Genomic DNA, 24,704 nt, shown 5'->3' with positions numbered 1-24,704 from the left:
GTGGGGCAGATAGAGATGGAGACCCAGAATCCTAAGTAGACTCCAGGCTCTGAGCTAATAGCTGAGAGCCTGATGGTGGGCTCCAACCCACAAACCATGAAATCATAACCTGAGCCAAAGTCAGACGCTTAACTGACTGAGCCACCCAGCTGCCCATAAAATAGTGATTCTTCATATAAGCTCTGGGAGGAAGGGCCATGACAGAATCATTTAAGAGGTTTTTAAAAGAATCTCTGTGTTACTCTCTTCCCAAAACACTGCACCATTGAGGGTTTGATGCTTTGTTCAAGGGGTACTTGACTGTCTCAGTTGCATATAACCCCCACTGTGAATCATCATTACTAATGGAATGATATTCCTTAACTCTTTTGAGGGTAGAAGAGTGTAGGAAACCACTGAAGTAAAAGAAAGAGCAGAAGTTTTGTTGTCAGACGTATCTAGTTTTAGATCCTGGTTCTTGGTAGGAGAGTCAAAAACTAGGAATCACTGTGTTTGTTTAACAAACCCTTTACTCTGTGACCACGGGCAAAGTCCTTATTCCTCCCTGATCCTCAACTTTCTCATTAGTAAGAATTGGCAAAATAATACACAACACATAAAATATTTGTAAAAATTGAATGAAGAAATTTTTTAAAACTCATACCACAGAAGCTGGCACATTGATAGGCACTCTTGAAATATTACTTCCTTTTGTGCTGGGTCTCAAATAGTCATTTAATTCTGTCTCCTACTCTTCCCAAGTGAATACACATAAATAGAACATTTTTCAAAAGATAACTTTATTGCCAGACAACACTACACATGACAGAAAGAAATTGCACTGTGTAGTTTTCTGAGGGGAAAAAGTCAAAGTTTTAAGTGGCTAGAAAGGAAAAGAAGAAAGAATGGCTGATGGAGGTAATGGTAACTAATGATTGAAGATTGAAAATGAGCTCAAAGGCTAGGGGAAATGAATCCATAGGTCTGTACACCATTGGTTAACCAAGTCTCATTATTCTTTGGCCTGGAAAAAATCTCTACTTACATTCATCTGACTTAGCAAGTTTATTAAGATCATGGTTCTTTCAGAGCACTAATGCAAAAGCAGTTGATGTAAAATGCAGTATTTAGTGAGTAATGCTACAAATCCAAAGTTTTCATTTATACCCCCTCTTTCTATGTGGGAATCCATTGGTAATGCAGAAGGAAGGGCTCATCCAACTTCTAGATGGTAAACAAACACATACACCCAAAGTCCAGCTGCTATGGATCAGTGCAGTTAATCAACAACAAATTGAACAAAATGCAGTCAGCCATAATTGCATATTAATTAAGATAAAACTTGTATAAAAGAATAGTTATATGTTAAATTGAGAAATTTCTCTTAAAAATTGTATTTACTAAATCTCCTTCATTACTTTACTAAATAAAGGACTCTTTATTTGAGAAGAATTTTAGCTGGAAAGTATTACTTTCTCTAACTTACCAACCCATTACCCTTACCCAAACACCTGTCTCAGTGTAACCTTTGCCATAAACCTTTATAATTTGCATATTTGTAGCTCTTGTATTTATCTTGTTTCATAAAAGATTTCAAAATTTATAGAATTCCTTTAGCACCTTCCTCTTTTCAAGGCAGGGGCTGTTGATGTGTACATATGTGCCCCCACAATATGAGCTCTTTGAAATCAGAAAACGTATTTCATTTTGGCCTTCCCAGCAACTAACACCATGTCAGTCACATTGAATGAAGACAGCTACATCGATGCTGGATGCTGGTATAGGATTTGAATGGGACTTGACAGAATGGAGCTTAGAAAGCTAATCATGAGCAAGTCAAAGAATCCCTGAGCAGTATTAGTTGATGTTTGGGACCACTGTTAGATTTTCCTCCTAGGATTTCAATATAAATTGTAGAAATACGAAATTATCATGGGAGGCTTTCTATGAAGAAAAAATCAAATCACATGATTTATTAATTCTCATTAATATTTTGATTTTGTCTTGTTTTACTTAAACTCTATAGATACGATTTTCTGTCAAGATGGACAGTAAACAGACTTGAAGTGTTATCAAGTAATTGAAGTATTGATTATACTTTAGTCCACATGTCCTGTATATCAAAATCCTCTCAACTTTATTGAAGGATTTATTATGTCCAAAATAAATCTGTGTCCCAGATGAACTAAGTATGGAAAGAGAAGCTGATGTCAGTGCCTTCCCTGGGTGTGGCTAGATAAGACAGATACAAGTAGGTAAAAAAGGATCTAAGTCCTAGAAGTTCAAGAATTTTTTTGAATAAAATTAACAGTGACACTACATGGACATGACCAGCTCCTATGGATTTCCCCTTCTCGTTAATTTGCAGAGTTAAGAATAAAGACCTCAGAGCCTGAGGATCTAGGCTAAAATGATAGCTTTGGAAATATGTAATGAAGTGATCTTGGGAAAGAAAGAAACTTTTCATAGTCTTAGTTCTTACATTCCACTGTTGATATGAGAGCTAAGTAATATAATATATTTAAAGTGATATGGGGATTATGTCACATATTTTAAACTTGGCATGAAATTTACTTGCTCCACAAGAAAATGCTTCTGGAGTTTGAGCACTTAAACTCTTGGGTCCCTTAGCAATCCAAACTACTTACATTTTGTGATCCTACCATTTTAAAAGATGGTTTGAGAGAGGGAGTCAAACTGTAAGAGAATCTTAACTCTGGAGAACAAACTGAGGGTTGCTAGAGGGAGGTGGGCATTAAGGAGGGCACTTGTGATGAGCACTGGGTGTCATATGTAAGGGATGAATCACTGAATTCTACTCCTGACACCAGTACTACACTATATGTTAACTAATTTGAGTTTTAATAAAATCTTGGAAGCAAAACAAAAACAAATGTTTTCCAGGTCTTTGGATCTTACTTAACTACTTCTGTCTGGAAATGACAAATGACTTTCTATCAGATCCTTTTTACCAGCACTAGCCCCATAACCTCACTTAACCTCAAGAGAAGGGATCTAAATATTACAGGGGTATTTAGTGAACAATAAGTGTCTCTAACACTGCTACTTGATTTTGTATGACCTTGACAAGTTACTTAATCTTCTTAATTTCAGGTATTTATCTGTAATCTGAGACTAATTGAAGACTGGGACAAGTGAGGTTTTAATGTGCACTCTTAAGAGGACTCTGTACTGATTTCACTCCATACTGTTGAATGAGCTTGCACAAGTTTCTGAACTTTGTCTCAGTTTCTCTCTCTCTCTCTCATGTGACAATACTTTTGAACTTTAAATAAGTTTTAATTGTTTTAGTACACTTTCTTGGATCAGAGTAAGTAGTCAAAAACTGTTAGCTCTCTCCATGATTATTATATAATTTTAACATGATTATTATTCACTGGTAATTTTAATTGTAGCAAGACAATAAAAGTAATACAAAATATGTATGACCATATCTATATTACTTTGCAAAAGCTCTCAATACTTTTCAAATATTTGTTGGTTCTCCCCAACTCTGAGATTTGTTATTTGAAGCATATACTGAGTTTCTTATATTTGATCATGGCCTATTCTTTAGTAGTTACTACACCTAGTAACTGTGCAATACATGTTTGTTTACTGACTTGACTAGCAAGATAATAAAGGCTGTTGGATATGATAAAATTTGCAACAGAAGAGTTCTTTGTACTTGTTACTAAGTTTAATGAGTAAACTTAGTAACAGGACAGCCAATGAAATGACAGACTAAGCAGTGGAATTTGTGTTCAGGAAGTTAGATGACACTTTATGAGGGTGCCAAAACGTGGGTGTAATTTTCAGCCACTGAATATTTCAAGTGTATTTGCCGTGTCTCCAAGTCAAAAGAGCAGATGAGAACCATCATGGGAAGAAAGACCATTTTACTTGTGATTATGGGGGTTCTTGGGGCATATTATGTTTATATACCTGTCCCAGATAACATTGAGGAGCCATGGAAACTAATGTTGGTTAACACATATATGAAAACTTTAACAGATTTGGTAATTATAGAGCTTTATTGACTGACTATTTAACAGTTTAATCAGGAGAAAGTATTTGTATTATTGTTATTTAAAAAAAAATTCTACTGTCTTGGAAATTTTGTGTGTAAAACTGGCTTGCTGATTTTAAAACCTTTTTTTTTTATTTTAACTATTCCTTAATGCAGACCCCTAATAGAATAAATATGAAGGAAGTAGTCAAGTAGCTTTAACTTTAAATATTAAAAGACAAATGTAATCTTTTAAATATTAAAAGACAGGAAGACCGACAAAAAGTCGTATCGTGAGTTTCATGGCATGAATCCTGCCCAAATGAAGCACTTTGAAGTGTGAACTTCAGAAACAGTAAGATTGACTAGCGCTGTGATTAGTTACAGAATTCTGTGCAATAACCTTGTATTTAAGCATGCAAATACATTCATACTGAAATATTTGTAAACAAGTCAGCTGGTAAAAAGCCAAAGGAAACTGGATGTACATGATTTCCAGTTGTAAAGCATCACCTGCTAAGGTAACAGGGCAGCTGGCTACCCTCTCCAATGTCTCCAGTTGCCCCTCAAAGACTTGTGGTTCTTTTCTAGTAAGGCTCATTATGTGAAATTGAAGCTTTTTTTTTTTTTTAATCTCCTTTAAACACCTTGTAGCAAACTGCCTTCTGGAGCAAAAAACAAAAAAAAATTAGAATAATAATAATATGAGAACAGTTAACCTGTGTATTAAACACTTGGCTCATTATCTCTTTCCTTGAATTTTTAAAGGTGTTCTTGAATATCTCTTCTGGCATTAATGTAGCTCTGAATAAGTGCAAGACTTGTCTTTTTTTCATTTTATTAGTGATTTGATCATTTGTAGTAATTTTGTTAGCAAGTATGTTGTTCGATTTGGGTCAGTTTCACTGGAGTATAGCTTCAACTCTTTATCTTTTATAAGTTATTCTTGAATTTTATTTAAAATATTTATTTTGGTCTATAGTTTTGTTTTCTTTTATTATTTAGATTAATTTTGTATGTATATATACATATATACACATGTAAATACATACACGATCCTCTCTGTATGTCTTCAAAAATGGTGTCGTTTTCCCTCCTAGTACTTTTTAATCTTTTTCTACATTTTTTCTTCCTTTTGATTTTCTCATTTCTATCGTATATAATACCTTGTGTTACTTTCAACTTAGTGTTTATTTCTGAAATTATTTTGTCTTTCATTATATATTCCTCTCCTAAGTTCTACCAGTACCAGTGTTTAGTCACCTCCTTGTTTTGACTAGTGATCACTACCAAATTTGTCCATGTCTTCTATGAATATGCATATTTCTCCTTTGTGATATTTCTTCATACCATTCTTCTTAAAATCCATTCTGCAATACTGTGTAGTATATCATCCACTTTGTAGCAATTTTTTTTCTAATTTGTTTTCTTCATGAGTTGGAAGCCGTTTGAATAGTAATTCAAACTTTTAATAATTCAATGATGAAGAAAAATGGAAGTCACTGAATATAATCACCTGTCAACTTGTCTGTGATGTAGCATTGTCTCCTGGAATAGAAATATCGAATATAATTAACCAAAATGCCAACTTTGATAGATGGCTCAGCATCACCTTGAAAGGACTTGGAGGTTGCATCTCATCTTGGTAAGAAGTAACATTATAATCAAATAACACAACACTGTCAGCTCTATCTCCGGTTTGAGATTATAAGCATTTGTGAAAGTGTTTTCCATCATTATACCAGATTACAAGGTTTTCCTTAATTGTATTGGGACAATTTGAAGTTCCCTAGGTTTGAGACCATTTTTAAAAATACTGGTTTTATCATCTCTGTTCCTTTCCTACATTTGGCGTTGATTCTTCTAGCCCTGCTTATTTCGTTTTGCTACTCTTTGGCCTATAAAGGATGAACACTTTGAGGCCCAATTATCTTTTTAGTTTTCAAACTGCTGAATACCTACAATTGATATGCAGATCTGTAACTTGGGTGCAGCCAAAGTCATAGTACTGTTTCTTAAATTTGGATCATCAGAAATTTGTTTTACTATTTTTCCTTTAGATGATAGATCTTTGGATGATAAAGATGCAAGAAATCATTTTGTCCATAAACTGAAGGATATAAATTCCAGGGTTGGTCGGAATTTTTTTTGTTTATAATTTGATATCTCAAATTTACATTAAAAATCCTTTTAGGGTTTAGAGTTAGTGTAAAACCAGTAAATGATTTGAGAAGATATATCCATTAACTTAATGCTCTAACTCATCAGACTTCATGAAAGGGAAGACAATTAAAGAAACTGTAAAGCCCTTCTTATTCAGTTCAGACTCCAGGGACAATGGACACTATTTTTAACATACTGATGACTTCCTAGTCTTTTGTTATACATTTATTACACTCTAGTAGGATCCAAATTTTGTGAGATTATAAAGTCATCTTACAAAATTTTATACCTAGTACTGTCTTATACAACATGTGACAATCACTATTTCTATAACTAAGTCCTTTTCTTTAACTTGCATAACATAGACCATTTTCTATCATTTAAAAAGATATTATTTGAACTAAACAGTCTCATATTTTGCAGATAAAATACTTGAGTCCAGTGACTTATGTTTTGAAAGAGGGCCTTATATTTTCTGTACTTAGCTTTTATTTAAAGCCAGAGGGCCAACTAAATTCCCTCCACGCGGAAAATGTTGTGTTGATACCTACTTTATGTCGTAGGTTGTAGAAATTTTAAATTTGTTAAAACTAAATAAATTAATGCTTAAACAATCTATCGCTTTTCTGTGTTAACATTTAAAATTGGCAGGCCTGATATTTATGTGATTTCTTCAAACATTTTTTGTTAATTGGTTGGAGTGTTTGTGCAAAAGTCACTTCCAGCTGAAAAATGGAGAACATTATTTAACACTGTAGAAATAACATAGAAATAAAGATGACAGAAAATGGTCTACTGGAGGTACGAGTCTCCACCCCTTGTGTAATTGTAGACAGGAGCAATTGTAGGAGACGCCCAAGTTTTGGGGGCATGGTCAGCATGTGTGGAGCTATCTGTATGCGGAGTATATCCAAAATATGGAGAAGACCTAAAGCACACTCATAGCTAGAATAATTGGCCTCCCAAAGCCTGTCAGGCATTTGCAGTTCACTCTGCGTGAAGTTCTACACTTCTGGCTGCAATTGTAACATGAGGGCAGTCATTTCTTGAAAGTGTATACTTTTTGTGAGTCTGACAACTGAAGTCCCTTTGGAATAGCTGCTGGGCACCAGTAAGGAGGGGGTGTTTGTTTGATGCTTAAACACACACCCAGATGTAGCATTCGTAGATTGGAAAATACAGCTGGTCATAAAATATAACAACATTCTGCTGGACCCTGGGCCAGCCGCAAGGTGGCCAAAGAGTTAGGTTTCTCTGTTTTCTCTCATACCCGTCAAAGTTCTATGGATACTGAGGGATCCTTGACTGCTGCATCCACTGTCACGCTCTGTCTTCTTCAATGGGCCTTTTGCAGTGATGGTCACTAAGAGATGGCATATTGGCCAGTCAGGAGTGACATCTGCTCCAGAGTCAGACCTGGACTTCAGTCCCACATCCAGCATCGACTGCCTAGGTGGACATGAACAGAAATTTTAAACTCTCCCATCTCAATGTACTGAACTGAAAATCTGGAATATATTACTACTTATCAGGTCTTAGTAAGAATTAAATGGGAACAAGCACAGTACCTGGCAAAAACTAAACACAGTGAATATTATTGTTATTTATATCTATCTCCATACAACTGCCTGTGTTATCACTGTATGCTTGTGATTTTATAGCCAGATAAAACCATATGAAAAAATTTCCCAGCTGAACCTTGGCAATCCTGGGTAAAATAAATATTGAAAATCATGTTGAAGTAAAATTTCTGGAAAAATACCTAAAAGTTTTATAGAGATAGAAACAGACATGGATATTGATGTGCATATAAATACAGATTTGTACATGGGCTAGACTTAGATATTAATGAGATCTATAACTTAATATAAATATATATAGTACATTATATACATGTGAGTGCATATTTATGTGTGTGTGTGTGTGTGTGTGTGTGTGTGTGTGTGTGGTGTGTGTGTGTGTGTGTAGCTGTTAGTATTTATCAACCTGTCATCAATCTGTTAGTTGATTTTATACTATCTTTTCTCATTTCTTTTGGTATGCTGAGATGCTAAGGTTCCACTCACTAATATATATCTCAATGTCTTGATATAGATATCCTCTGGAGTTTGCTGAATACACAGTGTTGCGGTGGGTTATGGATTACAATAATAAATTAGATATTTATTTACAATATCAAATTAGATATTAGATATTATATTTCCCTCAGCCTTTGGATTTCTTCCCCTCCAATAGCTGGGAAATTTGGTGCCTCATTTTCCTTAAATACTTCTACTACTGAAGCTGGTTTCTGTTGCTTCTACTAGGGGAGGTCTGGGAGGATTTGGGAGTTGAGGATGTTCAGAACCCATATAAAGGTATGTAATCTACTCAGAATATCACCCACATATGAAACTTAGACCAAGCTTTTAAAATGTCTGGTGGATGGTGACTTTACCTTGCATGGCAATTCTACAGTTTACAAGATCAAACTTTGGTTCTGCTTTTAGAGCTGTTAAAGATGAGATTTCTTCAGGGAAAGTTTGCAGAGTATCTGCTTTACTGACTGTAACTTAAACTGAAAACCTAAATAACTGAGAAAGTAATTTTTCTTTCAGTAATGTTTCAAGTTCAGTTAGTGCTTGAACTCATTATTTTCACCATAATATTTTATTGCAATAGCTACTTGATCTCTCAAAACTATCCTTTAATAAGAACTATTACAAGTGTTAATTTAATAACTTTTTTGCTACTACATTTCATGTGTGAACAGGTTCTATTTTGCATTAGCAATGAGACAATTTACTAGATGTTAATCTAACCAGGTCAGTTATCTAATTCCAGCACGTCTTAAATGGTCTCCTTTCTTGAGAACTTCTGGGCTATATTCTCTATCAATCATTGCTTTCTTACAATATAGATACTGTTACAAATATCCCAATAGGAACAGTTTGAGAATATAGAATTTGAAGTATACAACCTTTAGAGTGTGGGGTGAAGGGAAGCCACCAGTACTTGAAGCTGCTTGCATCACTGAACTGGTAATTCTCAAAAGGACAACCAGAGGTACAGAAAGCCACATCATTGTCAATGTTCACATAAATATCCATAGGGGCTCAGAGGAAATAATGGCTTTTTCTTTATTTCTACCCTATCAGTCTTACAAGAGTGCCTCTGTGTAACACAATTTAACCTGGCAAGGAGTTCTGGGAAATGTATCTCCCTGACCTACCTTTCAGGAACATGGGGATGATTTGGTGTTGAAATTAGATAATTTTGTTTATTCCCTTTGCATTTATCTTCATTAAGTGGGACAGAGGTTGACCCAACTCTTTAATCGATCACTTAGGACCATACTCCACATGCTTCCAACGTAAGTTTGGAAAACAATTTTTTTTGATTCTTGGAATTCCAACATTATAGATCATGGTTTGGCTCCCACTTACCTTTTGAGGTCCTTTTTCTTTTACACATCCCTGTAGGGACCTGACTTCCTAGCTTTACTAAGCTACCTGCATTTCTCTGATTGAAGTAGGAGTATACCTGTGTCTTTAATTTTGGCCTAGAGTGAGATTTCCTCCTTTGTCCAGCCAAACTTTGTTCCATATCAGAGGTCACCTACTATTTGAAAACTCTTCCCTAGGTCTCACATCCAGGCAGCTAGTTTACCTTTCCACTGACCCTTGCCAAAGTTCATTGTACTTGTCTATGAGATATGTACTTATGCAATTATGTTGCTTTATAACTGCTTATATATATCCATTCCTCCCACTTGACTCTGAGCTTATTTCAAGTAGGGAACTTACCCTGTTGATCTTTGTGCTCAAAGTAGGAAGCCTAGAACCCACCAAGTTGTAATACCTGAATAATTCTTTACATATCTTGTTTTAAATCTAAAGCAACTATTATGGTAAAAAGTCTGAATTTCCAGTCATGGAAATTTCTAACCATGGCATTCAGATTTACCTGTGACAGTATGACACAGGACCATTGGGGGCATATAGCATACTCCTACGTGCATAAATAACATTGATATTTACTATGTGTAACCTAGTGTGGTTCCCCCCACCCTTTTAGGTTCTGTTTATTGAACTATTGGGAATCAACCATGCCATGAACATTGTAATGTTCTTTATGAGCTTTCAAGAAGTCCCACCCACATCTGATGAAAATGTCACTGTGATGGAGACAACTTTCAACAATGTTCCTGTCCGCATATATGTACCAAAATGAAAGCCGGAGAGACTAAGAAGAGGCTTTATTTTATATTCATGGTGGTGGTTGGTGTTTGGGGAGTGCTGGTATGTGCCCTTGTTAGAAATTGTAGTTTATCATATAACACACATTGTATTAAGATGGTGATTTCAGCATATCAAGAAGATATATTGTTAAACATCCCAGATAAGCTAACACTTCAGTTGTCTGAAATTCATTTCTTTGAGCTCTGTTAGTTTAAAGGAATTATTTTAAATCTCTTTCTTAAAGGGATAATCAATAGCCAAGGCTGTAGCAAATTTCAGAAGAAAGAAAAGTGTTTCATGAACTTAGAAATTTATTATTGAACTTGTTAATGGCAGAAATGATGGGATGTTGCAATGAAACCAAAATGGAGTACATTGAATAGTGAATGAGGAATGAGGAAATGGAGATGTGACTCTAGTCTTTCAATCAGCATAGATATGGAAAGAAATGAGAAAGGTGTTAGATGGAAAAGAAGAGTTGAGTATGAGTATTTTATCTTTATTTTATATAAAAAAGTGTATTTCCATTTTATGTATTTTTAATATTTACATAAATGTTAAATATGTAATATATATAGTGTTACTTTATATAATATAAAGTTTTATATTTTATGTATAAAAGCATGTTTTATATTTATTTTATATCTACCTGTAGGAGATCTATGAACATGTATGTAAACTCAAGGTAAAGGTGGGGGTTAATAGAAATATGTTGTAGAAAAGGGGAGGGGGCTGGAGGATGGAATGAGGTTGCCTGATCTAGAAGATATGAGATGAAATTGGACTTAGTACAGAGGAGAAGGATTGGCAACACATAGGAAGAGAAACACACTCTGCGACAAGAAGAAAAGAGGTGTTGATGGAGTGATGTAGATTGGAAACATAAATCAAAGTAGGAAAGGAAGTGATCCTCTCTATGATTTTCTACAAATACAGGCAGTAAAGGCCTTAGCTGGCAATGAAGTGAGGTTTCTAAGACAAAGTCTGATAATGCCATGCCTCAGTTTGTTTCCATGAGTCCCTGTTACCCAAAGCCCTTCTTTAAAAATCTTTTCATCACATTATTACTGAAGAATGAGAATATGCTTACCAAGAGAAAGGAACTAAGTAAGAATAAGCTTACTTAGCAATTAGCAAAATTTTGATGTTTTTTGTTTTTATATTAAAAAGACATAAAAATCTACGTTCTAATCCAAAATCTACGTTCTAATCCAAAATATAAGAATGACCATTTATCTATCTATCTATCTATCTACCTACCTATCTATCTATGAGAGAGAGGGTGGGGAGAGGAAGGGAGAGTGCTGGGGCAGGGCAGAGAGGGAGAGAGGAAGAGAATCCCAAGCAGGATCCATGCCCAGTCTGGACCCAGAGCCTGATTCAGGGCTCTATTTCACTACTATGAGATCATGACCTCAGCCAAAATCAAGAGTCACCTAATTAACTGAGCCACCCAGGTGCCCCAAGAATGACATTTTTATATAAATGTTAAGTAAAAGTTGAAAACTTAGTGTGTATTTGATATTTTAAGAATATTCAGTACCTGACTTTGGAATCTCTTCTTTTCATGGCCCACATGATTTAATGTTTGTGACAACTACATATTCTGATGCTTCCCCTTGTAACACTTTGTGATTTCTCCCTCCTCTCATTAATGGCAAATTCTATTTTATCTTCTTGAAATTTTCTTATCTGCAAAAGGAAGCACTTACCCAATCCCAATAGCAAATATGTGTGATTCATCCCCACTCCGCTCACAAGGCCAAAAAAGCTCCAGAAAACACATTTTTTCTTGTCTGACTAGAACATACAAATATATAAATCAGGTTGTGCTTTCCCTACTTCCTCTTTTCTTTAGTTTTCTCTGGCAGTTTTAATAAAGTCTAATGCCATTTCCACATGACACTTTCTGTACCCCTCCATTAAAACAACTAATATTTTTTGCATTGTTGCTTTTTGTTTATATGCCTGGCCCTCCTTGCCCCTGGACTGTGACTTGCTGAAAGCCAGGGGGTTAATTGTCTGTGTTTATTCTTTCACTATCTACTACTTGCTGAACGAAGGAGGAGGAGATTGATCTTAAAGAGAGTGAATTTGGCTTAAGTTATCCAGGGTGAAATGTGGGGAAGGACAAGAGAGTTGACAATGCGTATATCATAGGATCACTGAGCAGAAGAATTCATGTTTTATAGCTATGATGAAATCCTAGAAATAGTTTTCCCAGAACATTTCAGTGAGGAACAAATTATAGTTATAAGCTCTGTGTTGATGGAAGCACTCATCAATACACTGGTTAGTTTCTGATTTTATTTCCTTTTATTTCAGCTTTGTTTAGTTATGCCTTTCTGTCAAAACAGACAGTGGATAGATTTGATGTTGTTGTCATTTCAGTCAAGTAAGAGTACTCTTGATTTGTTAGAGTTTGGGCCAGATACCATACAGAGTAGGATGCTCTAAGCTGTCTTAGTCATTCCTTGGTTATTCTAGGGGGGTTTCAAATAAAATGGAGAAGGTGAGAATAGAGAACATGAACTTCACATGACCAGAAAAGAGTCAGAGAGAAAAGAGTTGTACAGTTAGGTCAAGCGGGGATCAAAAACAGGAAGTCAAAAAACTGTTACAATAAAATTAAACTACTGCATCTTAGGGACAAATGACCTCTGCTGGATTTCTAGCCTACTCTTAATTAGCAAAGTAAGATGAGGGCTTCAGGGTGAAAGAATCAGGTTTAAAGGCTGGTTCTAGAATTAATTGAATAACTTTGTACCAGATAAATACCATTTTAGCTCAATTTTCTCAGATGTAAACTGAGAGTCATATAATATTTTCTGTATCATAGAGTTGTTTTAAAGATTGAGTGCTCAAATAAATTTAACACAATTAGTATAGAATATTTTATGGTACAAGCCTCCATTAAATGTAATTAGTAACCAAATAATGTATTGGAATACAGGCACAATCTACTCTCAAAAAAACATTCTACATCAATTATTAATAATAAAAAACAAAACAAATGGGAATAAATAGAAAAATGAAGAAACTGAAAAAAAAAGGATAATAGTGACTACTTGCCAACTTGATTATTAGATTAAGTTGGAATAGAATAATTCCTAATGTTTGTTTGCTATTTATTAGTCACTAATAAAGTAAAATGATTACAAAGAAAATACATTCTGGTGAAAATTTATTTAAGGGAAATTATCACCTGAGTTTTTTTCCCCTAAGTTTCCCCTAAGTTTCCCCTAAGTCTTAGCCAAGTTTTGCATTCAAGCCTTTATTTATGTAAACATGTAAAAATTTGTAAAGGCTTTTATAGCAAGCATTATCATAAGAATGACATTTGTCTTTGGATTCATAATGACCTCAAATACCAGGTTTGCTAAAGAAAATGTTTTTACTTATGATTTTAAGGGTTAGAGCATGCCCCCCACACACATTTTATTTTTTGAAAAATAATTGTCTTAACGAACATTGTTATTCTGCCCACAGCTACAGACTAGCCCCTAAATATCACTTTCCAATCAATTTGAAGACGTATATAATGCATTAAAGTGGTTCTTACACCAAGATGTTCTTGATAAATATGGTGTGGATCCTGAAAGAATTGGAATTCCTGGAGACAGTGCTGGAGGGAATTTAGCTGCAGCAGTGACTCAACAGGTATGTTGCTCAGATTTTTTTTTTCTAAAAATATCTTACCCTTAAATATTTATTTCAAACATTAAAATATCCATGCAAATTATGTTATGCTAATATGTTAGAAATTAGAGATTATACATAGAAATAAACATTAGAGAACATTTGTATCCTGAGTGCTTCTATTCCTACCTTCTGTCAGTTTTTTAAAAAATAAAATGATAAAGTACTCTTTCCAGGTCATTGGTTTAAACATCATTAATATGTCGGCTAAGTGCTATGCTATTTTGTTATATTAGGGCTGGTATTTGTGCAATCAGCCAATGATACCAGTCACTATAGTTACAAAATCAGATTATTCCAGTATTCTTCATGGCATATACTAAAACTTACATGAAAACTATTGTTATCAGAATAATCATCTTGCCTATAGACAAAAAATGTTAACAGGTTTATAGATACTACTTACTTGCAGAAGGAATTATAATTTTCAGATGCCAACTATTACACTATCTCTATGATATTTAGCCAAACTGAACATCTAGTTTTTAAATATTTTTAAGTTTATTTATTTATTTTGAGAGAGAGACAGAGAGAGTGAGTGGGGGAGGGGCAGGTACAAAGGGAGAGAGAGAATCCCGACCAGGCTCCGCACTCACAGGGGCTAGAACTCAAGAACTATGAGATCATGACCTGAGCCAAAATCAAAAGTAAGAAGCTCAATCCACTGAGCCACCCAGGTACCCCAAAACTGGGCATCTATTAACTATTAATTTGAAGTGACACATAATCATAATTAGTCTAATAATGAGTAAAATTGTTATTGATACTGGTTATCTGACCTAACTATTAAACCAGGCACCAGTGGCATAGAAGAAATGTTCTTATATGAAAAAAAAAATTACTTGTAGATTTAAAAATGAATATCTGCAATTCAATAACTAACTCTAATTATAAATATTGCTCATAAGTTTATTATGCAATCAAACAAACCTTGCTCTTGATTTTGTTGATTATTCATTTCTATACACATGTTAAAGTATATAAGTTTTGGCTATTGATGCCTTCAGAATAACCTTCTTATGATTTGTAGTCAAAGGAAAGATACAAATTTTGTGATTTTGATAAAAAATACTGCAGAACAGATTTTCTGCTACTTCCCAGAAATTTGCTTCCCTACTGCCTACTCATTGTCACTCTGAGAGGCATCTTGATGCAGTACAAAGGTTATATCGGAAGACATGGATTTTTGGAGATAATTTCTTTTTATCATGTCACATAATGAGCCCTTTCTCTTATGTAGTTCAGGCTTCGACAGTGGTGAACCAATCAATTCTGACCCATAATTATTAAAATATAATATTCTGGAGAGCGTTAAACTGCTAATAACATATGAAAGATTTCCAGGCCAAAAAATTGTTTTTAATTATTTTAAGTTTATTTATTTTGAGAGAGAAATAGTGTGAGCAGGGGAGGGACAGAGACAGAAGAGAGAGAGAGAATCTCAAACAGGTTCCACACTGTCAGCACAGAGCCCTATGTGGGGCTTGAACTCACAAACTGTGAGATCATGACCTGATCCAAAATCAAGAGTCGGGCACTTAACTGACTGAGCCACCCAGGTGCCCCTAGGCCAAAAAGTTTTTTAAAGGATATGGAAAAAAAAAACCACATGCAAATATAACCTAGCACTCAATGTCTCTCTGCTCTAATGGCATATGTGAATCAAAAGAAAACTATTCAACCAAGATGAGCTAGAGAGTTGCAGTCAAATTCCAGGGCCCTCCAAAAAACAGGGACACTTATGAAGTACTTCTGATTTTAAGTGAGGCTCTAAAGAGGTATGGTCTCATTGTTAGGGGGAGCATGATACAAAACAAACCATGTGCATTTAGAGTCTTGCTTTGTATCACCTGAATGGTTGTGGGAAATCTGTCCTTGAACTTAAATTAAATTGATGAGCAGTTGATATTCAAGTATACTTAACAGTGTATAAAAATCCTCCCTGAAGAAATATAGTATCATAATAGACTTCAAATTATTCCTGCAAAAATTTTTCAAAATCAGTAGCCAGCACAGAATAAAACATATCCAAGCAAAGAAGTAAACAAGAAGCCATGAAGGGAAGCAAGCAGAATCAACAGACAAAAGACAGACACTTTACAAAATTCAGATACTGCAATTGTCAGCCACAGATTATAAAGTAACTATCCAAGTTTCTTCAATTAATTCACAACCATGATTGCAAATTTTGGCATAAAAGTAGAATTTTCAAAAGCAAACAAAAGTCCAAAACTAAAAAAATAAAATCAACAAAATTAAAATTTTATACATTGTTTAAGTGGTCTTACACAAGCTGTAGATATCATTTATAAGCTAAAAGATGGGCCATATGACTCATGGATGACTATGCACAATGAAGGATGGAAGCCCAGAAAGACAGAAAATACAGTAGAGAAGATAAGAAATATAGCAGATACAGCCTGAAAATCCACTAGCCTTTTAAATGTTATGCCAGAGGGGCACCTGGGTGGCGCAGTCGGTTAAGCGTCCGACTTCAGCCAGGTCACGATCTCGCGGTCCGTGAGTTCGAGCCCCGCGTCAGGCTCTGGGCTGATGGCTCGGAGCCTGGAGCCTGTTTCCGATTCTGTGTCTCCCTCTCTCTCTGCCCCTCCCCCGTTCATGCTCTGTCTCTCTCTGTCCCAAAAATAAATAAACGTTGAAAAAAAAATTAAAAAAAATAAATGTTATGCCAGAAACAGAGGGGAAAGAATGGGAGAGAAAGGAAGATTTAAGAATACAAAAATATTAGAGCATTTTGCAGAGCTGATGAAAGATGTCAAGATACAGATAACAGAAGCTCCATGAACCTTAAACATACTTTTTTAAGAGGTTAAAATTAAATAAATAGCTAGAGATAAATGTATACTTAGATATACAGACAAGGCAAACGTGTTGACAATCAATAACCCAAGATACAACAGAAAGAAATAGAGGGGCTCCTGGCTGGCTCATTCGGTAAAGCATGCAACTCTTGATCTCAGGGTTGTGAGTATGTTGGGTGTAAAATTACTTAAAAAAAATTTTTAGGGGCGCCTGGGTGGCGCAGTCGGTTAAGCGTCCGACTTCAGCCAGGTCACGATCTCGCGGTCCGTGAGTTCGAGCCCCGCGTCGGGCTCTGGGCTGATGGCTCAGAGCCTGGAGCCTGTTTCCGATTCTGTGTCTCCCTCTCTCTCTACCCCTCCCCTGTTCATGTTCTGTCTCTCTCTGTCCCAAAAATAAATAAAATGTTGAAAAAAAAATTAAAAAAAAATTTTTAAACCTAAAAAAAAAGAAAGAAAATCTTAGAGAAAAAAGGGTATCTTCACAGAAGTACAAATCATACTGACAGCTTACTTCTCAATAGCGAGAAGTAAGTTCTAAGTCAGTGAAATATCATCAAAGTGCAACACAAAATTACCGTTAACCAAATTCTTTGATGCACAAAAATATTACTTAAGAATAAAGGAGAAATAAAGGCATATTCAGATAAACAAAAACTAATAGAGCTATTAATAAAACACACCAAAAGGTGGTTTAAATAAGTGTTTCAGACAGAATGAAAATGCAGATAAAAGTTTATAATATAGGAAGAAGCAAGGAGCAATAATGTGGCAAGATGTAGGTACATCTTTTTTTTTAAGATGTAGGTAAATCTTAAACTTGGAAAGTTTAAAATAATAAGATATATAAAATTAAAATATGAGAAAAACAAATCATAATTTCAAGAGTGGAGGAGAGGATAGATTTTAAGTCTTCCAAGCTCTTTTGATTGTCTAAGAAGAAATAAATGATAGATCTTTCATAATTTCATTTGTTTTTGAGAGGTTAAGAATACACCTTATAATTCTTAGGAAAATCATTTAATGAATACCAATAGGGAGGAACCTGGGTGGCTCAGTCAGTTTAGTGTCTGACTCTTAATTTCAACTCACATCATGATCCCAGAGTTGTGGGATCCAGCCCCTCATCAAGCTCATGGAGTCTGCTTAACATTCTCTCTCTCTCAGGGGTGCCTGGGTGGCTCAGTCAGCTGACTGTACGACTTCAGCTCAGGTCATGATCTCACAGTTCACAGGTTCAAGCCCCGCGCTGGGCTCTGTATTGATAGCTCAGAGCCTGGAGCCTGCTTCAGATTCCCTGTCTCCCTCTGTCTCTACTCCTTCCCAATTCGGGCTCTGTCTGTCTCTGTCTCTCTCTCTCAAAAATAAATAAACATTAAAAATTTTTTTAAAAAAGGGTTCTCTCTCTCCATCTGCTCCTCTCCCCTGTTCACTCTGTCTCAAAATCAGTTAATCAATTAATAGAAAAGGGGTATAACTTGTAAACTATTACAGGAAAAAAATAGAATAATGAAAAGGTCAACCAATCTGAAAGAAGTCAAAAATAGAAAAGAAGGAGGATTCACAAAATAAAGTGGTAGATTAAAATCAATTATTTTAATAATTACAGTAAATATTAGCGGTCTAAATAATCTGGTTGTAGGACCAATATTGTCAGATTAAAAACATAAGTAAGCAGAAAATTTGAAAGTAAATGGTTGGAATATGTATATCTGGAAATAACATCTAAAAGCATTGCTGCCAGGTTAAGAAGATCGCATCATTACCGAAAAGGTTAAACCATCGAGAAAATATACCAACTCTGAATCTGTATGGATTCAGTAACATGGTCTTAAATATATGAAGAAAATATTAACATAACTACAGGGAAAAACACAAATGTTCGGACCCACAATGAGAGATTTAAAAAGAACTCTTTCAGTAATTAAGAAAAGCAGTCAAAAATAACAAGTGTATAGAGGACTGGAATAATGATTAATACATTTAACTCAAGGGACCTGTAAAGAACAGGGAAGAAAGCAAGTACATGTGATCATTTTTAAAAATTGACCAAGTACTGGTCCGTAAAGCAAGACTCAAAAAATCACCGAATTTAAATCACACCTTTTGGACTCTTAACCACAGTGCAAAAATGTGGGAAATCAGTAAGAAAAAGACCAACAAGAAAACATCCTTCTTTTTATGGAAATTTAAAAAATACAAGTAATTACCTATGGGCCAGTATTTAATAGAATATATATCTTGTATATATTTTCCCCACATTTAGAAGAATATTTATAGGAATTGTATTTTAAAAGCATATGTTTGAAAAGAAGAAAGGCTAGAATAATAATTTGACTCAAGAAATCAAAGAAAAAAATAGCAGGAAGATGATAATAATGATAACAGAAATTATGGTATTCAAAATCAAGTTTACAGTAAATGTGAACAAAAAGCAAAAAGTTAATTCTTTGAAAGGACTAATAAAAAATTTAAATCTCTGGAAAGACACATGAGGAAGAACAAAGGCATAATAATGTCAGGATTGAAAAAGGGACAATTCTGCAGTCCCTAAAATATGAAAATGAACTAGCCGTCAATGAGTTCAGAATGAACACTGTAATCTTTAAAAGAGAAATTTGGAAAAACTTTAAAGTAAAAATGATATTTCATAATATTTAAATCCAATAGGCATTTTCCAAGAAAAATATAACTTTCAAAACAGAAGAAGAAATGAAAATCTGAGATATTTTATAATCATTAAATTAAATCAATAATTAAAAAATTGTACTGCTAAGAAACTTCACTGGAAATTTACAGCAAACATCAGAAAGAAACCACTCCAAATAAATACAAAATAGTCCAGAGAATAGGAAAAGAGTGTGCATTCTTTAATTATCTTCAGAGAAGCACGTTGTTTATGTTATATCTGACATAAGGAAGGAAAACAGTGGGCCAATCACATTCAGCAAATGAAGATATTATCATCATGAATAAAGTATTAGAAAAATATACATATACCACATACATATTTACCATGACCAAGTTGCTAATAATGCAAGGAAAAGTATATTTTACAAAAATAAGTGACTTTTACCACATTAATAATGGAAGCAGAATTATACTAGATGCGGAAAAAGCATTTAGTAAAAGTCACAGTAACAATTATTGGTTCACTAGGAATAGATGGAACATCCTTAAACAGGTAAACTACATTGATTAAATGTGTACAAATGGTATAATTTTAAAGAAATACACAGAACTAAATACCATAAAATGGGGGATGAGGAGGAAATGGGAGTGCAGTCCTTTTGGGGAGGAAGAGGGTATGTGGTCAATTCAGGGTATATGATAAACTCCCTGGCCCTTGAACATAGTTACATTTAAATTTCTGTCTTACAAGGCTATATATATGATTTTATATGTATTATATTTAGCTACAAAGGCAATTTGCTTTTAATATGCATGTTCAAAGATTTTGGCTACCTACCTGTAAAGTTGAATTTATTGGTCAAATATAAAATAGTCTTGTATCTTTCCTTAATTCAATCAGCTACCTCTTATCTACCTATTTAATGATTACCACACATCTGCTAATGTAAACAGTGTTCTTCATACTAGATAGTGAGCTAAATGGAATGTAAACTTATCTGAGACAAAACACTGAAATGATTATTTAACTTCACTACATATTTTTTTTACATAAAACAATTATTTTTACATAACACAATATGGTAATGGACTTATAAATATTTTATTTTACAAACTATAATTACTAACTGTGCTTTAAATGCAATGAAATAAACACTGCTGCCATTTGCTGTTGCTAGTATGTAAGTCTGTGTGTGTGTGTAAAATGTTATATTTATACCAAATGAAAAAATGTCAGAATGCTTTCCTTTTTCAACTCTATATTAAATTTTTAGAAATAGACTTCAATTTAAACATTATACTTTACTCTGAGGAGCATAAGAGTACATGTGGCTTCAATAATTACTACTTGTGACCTATGCTAACAGATCTCAAGGTTTTGTATACATCAGAATCACCTGAAAGACTTGTTAAAACATAAATTGCTGGTCCCTCCCTACTTGAGTCAGTGTGTCTGGGTGAGGACCCAAGAATTTGAATTTCTAATAAATCCTCAGCTGATGCAGATGCTAGTGGTCCAGGGACCACACTCTGAGAAGCTAATCTAGAAGACACACTGGGTCATTCCAACTTGCAGGACCAAGTAAATGTACACAAAAACATCTGCCAAACTTTAGTGCTCAATGTTACTGGTCTCCAAATATTTTTGATCATGTGTCCTATTAATAAAAGAAACCTCTAGTATACCCCCACAAATATATGCATATTAATTTATAGATAAATTTGTGTTAATGCACTAATGTAATTTGAATATTTTAAAAGCATAAATATTCAAATGAATTAGACTTTTGCCTAAGATTCATGTGTTTTGTATCAGAGCCAAATGAGAATGTTAGTTAGATGATCTTTCCTTTAAATGTTAAGGCCTATTGATATCATAATATATGTACATACTTGTTTTACTTAAAAAATGTTTCCTCTGATTGCCATTCTTAGTTGTCAGGGTAGATATTTTGCTTTTTAATCACATATTAGATGATCTCTTTCCCCACTCATGAGGAAAGTTGTACAAATCATTTTGTTTATATTCACACGTAGTCTTCAATATAATATTGAAAATTGGAAAGTTCTTTGAGATCTATTTTTTGTTGTTTCTGATTATCTTTTTGAGATTCTGGATTTATCTTATATCCACCTACTGTTTGTAAATAAAAATATTTTTAAATAAAAATTATTATCTTAGCAACTTATTTAAATTATTTTCAGCTCATAGATGACTTGGATGTCAAGATCAAACTCAAGACCCAGTCTTTAATTTATCCTGCTCTTCAGACTCTTGATATGGATTTACCATCATATTGGGAAAATTCACACTTTCCACCTCTGCCCAAATCACTGATGGTCCGGTTCTGGAGTGAGTACTTTACCACGGACAAATCACTTGCAAAAGCTATGCTCTTCAAGCAACATGTACCAGTGGAATCAAGCCATCTGTTCAAATTTATTAATTGGAGTTCTTTGCTCCCTGAGAAGTTTAAGAAAGGGCACTTTTATAACAGTCCAACTTATGGTAGTTCTGAGTTGGCTAAAAAATATCCAGGATTTCTCGATGTGAGGGCATCCCCCTTGTTAGCTGATGACAACAAATTGCGAAGTTTACCCTTGACATATGTCATCACCTGTCAATATGATGTCTTAAGAGATGATGGAATCATGTATGTCACCTGACGTCAGAATGCTGGAGTTCAGGTGACCCATAACCATATTGAGCTCCATGGAGCACTTTCCAATTATGCACTTAAAATTACACATAGAGTAGAAAATCAGTATATGAGTTGGCTAAGCGAAAATCCATAGTAAAAATCTGAGGAGGGGTCCATAAAATATATATAAGCCCCAGAATAGGAAACTACTTAGAATCAAAGGTTATGTTTGGATTGATGTTTATCATCTGTGACCTTTCTAAAGTCTTCATAGCCATCATGTTGTTTGTTTTTTAACTCAGGGAGTTCTCTATTTCTTGTCCTAAGTGTTGTTTATTCACTTCTGTACCTTAGAAAATATTTACTTTCCTGTATATTCTTTTCTTGCTGCTGTTACTCATTTCTTTAGCTCTAATTCACAGCTCTAGTTTTTTTTGTTTTTTGTTTTTAATATTTACTTTATTTTTGAGACACAGAGCATGAGCAAGGGAGAAGCAGAGAGAGAGAGGGAGATAGCACAGCTTCACCTGAGCCAAAGTCGGATGCTTAACCTGACTGAGCCATCCAGGTACCCCACAGCTCTAGTTTTTTGATTGCCTGACAGTATTACTATTGAGAAGAAAGTTTCAACACATCTGGCTTGTGAAATGCCAGAGCTTCAACTGACATGGGTTTAGGGCCTTGAAATGCTGCCTTGTAGGCACTAAGACAGTTAAATAATACCATTTCAAAAAGGAGAGCTCTTTTCAATGCTAAAAATATCGGATTTTTCTAATCTATGAAATTATTAAATAAACTTACATAAGTTTATATATTCAGCTTTGTCTTCAATAGTGTAGTAGCCAAGATGTCTGAAGAAAACCTTAAAGTACATACACCTCAACCTGCTGCATGAAATAAATAACAAATCTTTACAAATCATGAATGGTTGAGTGAAAAGTAGAGGAATGTTCAGGGGAAAAAACGTTAAGAAGGTGCAAACCCAGATTCCTACCTGAGATTTATCTCTGACATTGTAAGTGACACCTACCTCTATCAGGTGGCCTGAGGTGGTGGGAGATATTTGCATCATCGCCCAATGATAGGCAAATAATTTTCTTTAATCAGGCAGTTCTTAAATCTATTATCCTGTCTTAAAGTGTAGATTTTATTGTTATTATAGTATGGTGAGGCAAACAGATCAGGAGGTGACTCCCGTTGGAAAGTTTGTTACTCACAGGTGCCAGAGGCGTGAGTATGATACTTCATGAGGGGACCACATGGGGAAGCCCCAGAGTTGGTCTGAAGGCAGAGAGAGCAAGGGGAAATGTGAGTGAAAAACTCTTGTGATTTCCACGGGAATAGGCAAGGCAGAGTAAGCAGGGCAAGTAAGCAGAGTAAGTAAGATTGGGCAGCATGAACAATTTCAGTGGACTTTGAGGTACTGGGGCTATTTCTGTTTGTCTGGTACCTGGTCCTGAGGTGATTTGACTAAAGGGGTAATAGTTGTAGGAGACTGGGTGGGTAAGGGTTCTTGATTGGTTTACATATGAATGGCACACTCACAGGCCAGTTGGATGCTTATCTCTAGGCATTAGCTGACCCAGAGAGGGACAGTCCTTTCCTGGTCAGCAAGTCCTCAGATATCAAAACACCAAAGTATTAGAAAATAAAAAGATACCTTAATACAAATCCCAAAGGATGCCACTGGGTAGCAATATTTGAGTTCTATTAGAGACTCCCTCTGCAGTTGTCCAAGTAGTGTGTGCCTCCAAAATGATTCATGCAGGTACTACAAAAAATTTTTTAAACACTTCCAAATACATCAGAGTTCTATTTCAAAGTTTTCTTAACTTCTGAAAAAATAAGATATGAAAACATAACTTGCAAAAGAATCAGAAAACAAAAACTCTCACTTTTTAAACGTGTATGTGGGAAGATAGATATATAGCTATATATGAAATATCATACAGTCTAGAGGACACAGCTAATCCTGTTGCATTGAAAGGAAATTTCAGTCTCATACACCAATCACAATATGGTAGAAAAAAAAGGCTTAAACTTGAACTCAAGATGTTAGGAAGAAATTACATAAACCCAAGAAAATTAAGGAGAAAGAATTACCAAATTTTAAAAAAAATTTTTTTTTCAACATTTATTTATTTTTGGGACAGAGAGAGACACAGCATGAACGGGGGAGGGGCAGAGAGAGAGAGGGAGACACAGATACAGAAACAGGCTCCAGGCTCTGAGCCATCAGCCCAGAGCCCAACGCGGGGCTCGAACTCACGGACCGCGAGATCGTGACCTGGCTGAAGTCGGACGCTTAACCGACTGCGCCACCCAGGCGCCCCAAGAATTACCAAATTTTAAAAAGATATAAATAAGTAAATAAATTGGCATCATTAGTAAATAAATTTCTGGGTTTCATACATTCAGTAATATTGATGATCCTAATCAACCTGGCATCCTAGTTGAGAAGAAAAATACACCAAATAAGAAAGGATAAATGAAAAAAGTTACAAAAGAAGTTTGTAGATTAGTTTGTTCAGCAATTAAAATA

At 34.8% G+C, this 24,704-nt stretch overlaps 1 protein-coding gene across 1 annotated transcript; it reads left to right on the top strand.

The window, feature by feature from the left end:
• Positions 1-107: 107 nt before the first annotated feature.
• AADAC (arylacetamide deacetylase) lies at positions 108-24,347 on the top strand. The gene is given in 7 exon segments (XM_003992010.4): positions 108-3,998; positions 10,208-10,387; positions 10,389-10,431; positions 12,697-12,766; positions 13,861-13,889; positions 13,892-14,031; positions 21,726-24,347. Coding segments are annotated over 7 exon segments (1,203 nt in total). The 5' UTR covers positions 108-3,848; the 3' UTR covers positions 22,317-24,347.
• The last annotated feature ends 357 nt before the right edge of the window (positions 24,348-24,704 follow it).

Source organism: Felis catus, chromosome C2 (genome assembly GCF_018350175.1).
Source record: "Felis catus isolate Fca126 chromosome C2, F.catus_Fca126_mat1.0, whole genome shotgun sequence".
Classification (NCBI taxonomy): domain Eukaryota; kingdom Metazoa; phylum Chordata; class Mammalia; order Carnivora; family Felidae; genus Felis; species Felis catus.
The sequence above is the reverse complement of the archived record's forward strand: the minus strand, read 5'-3'. Positions and strand labels throughout refer to the sequence as shown.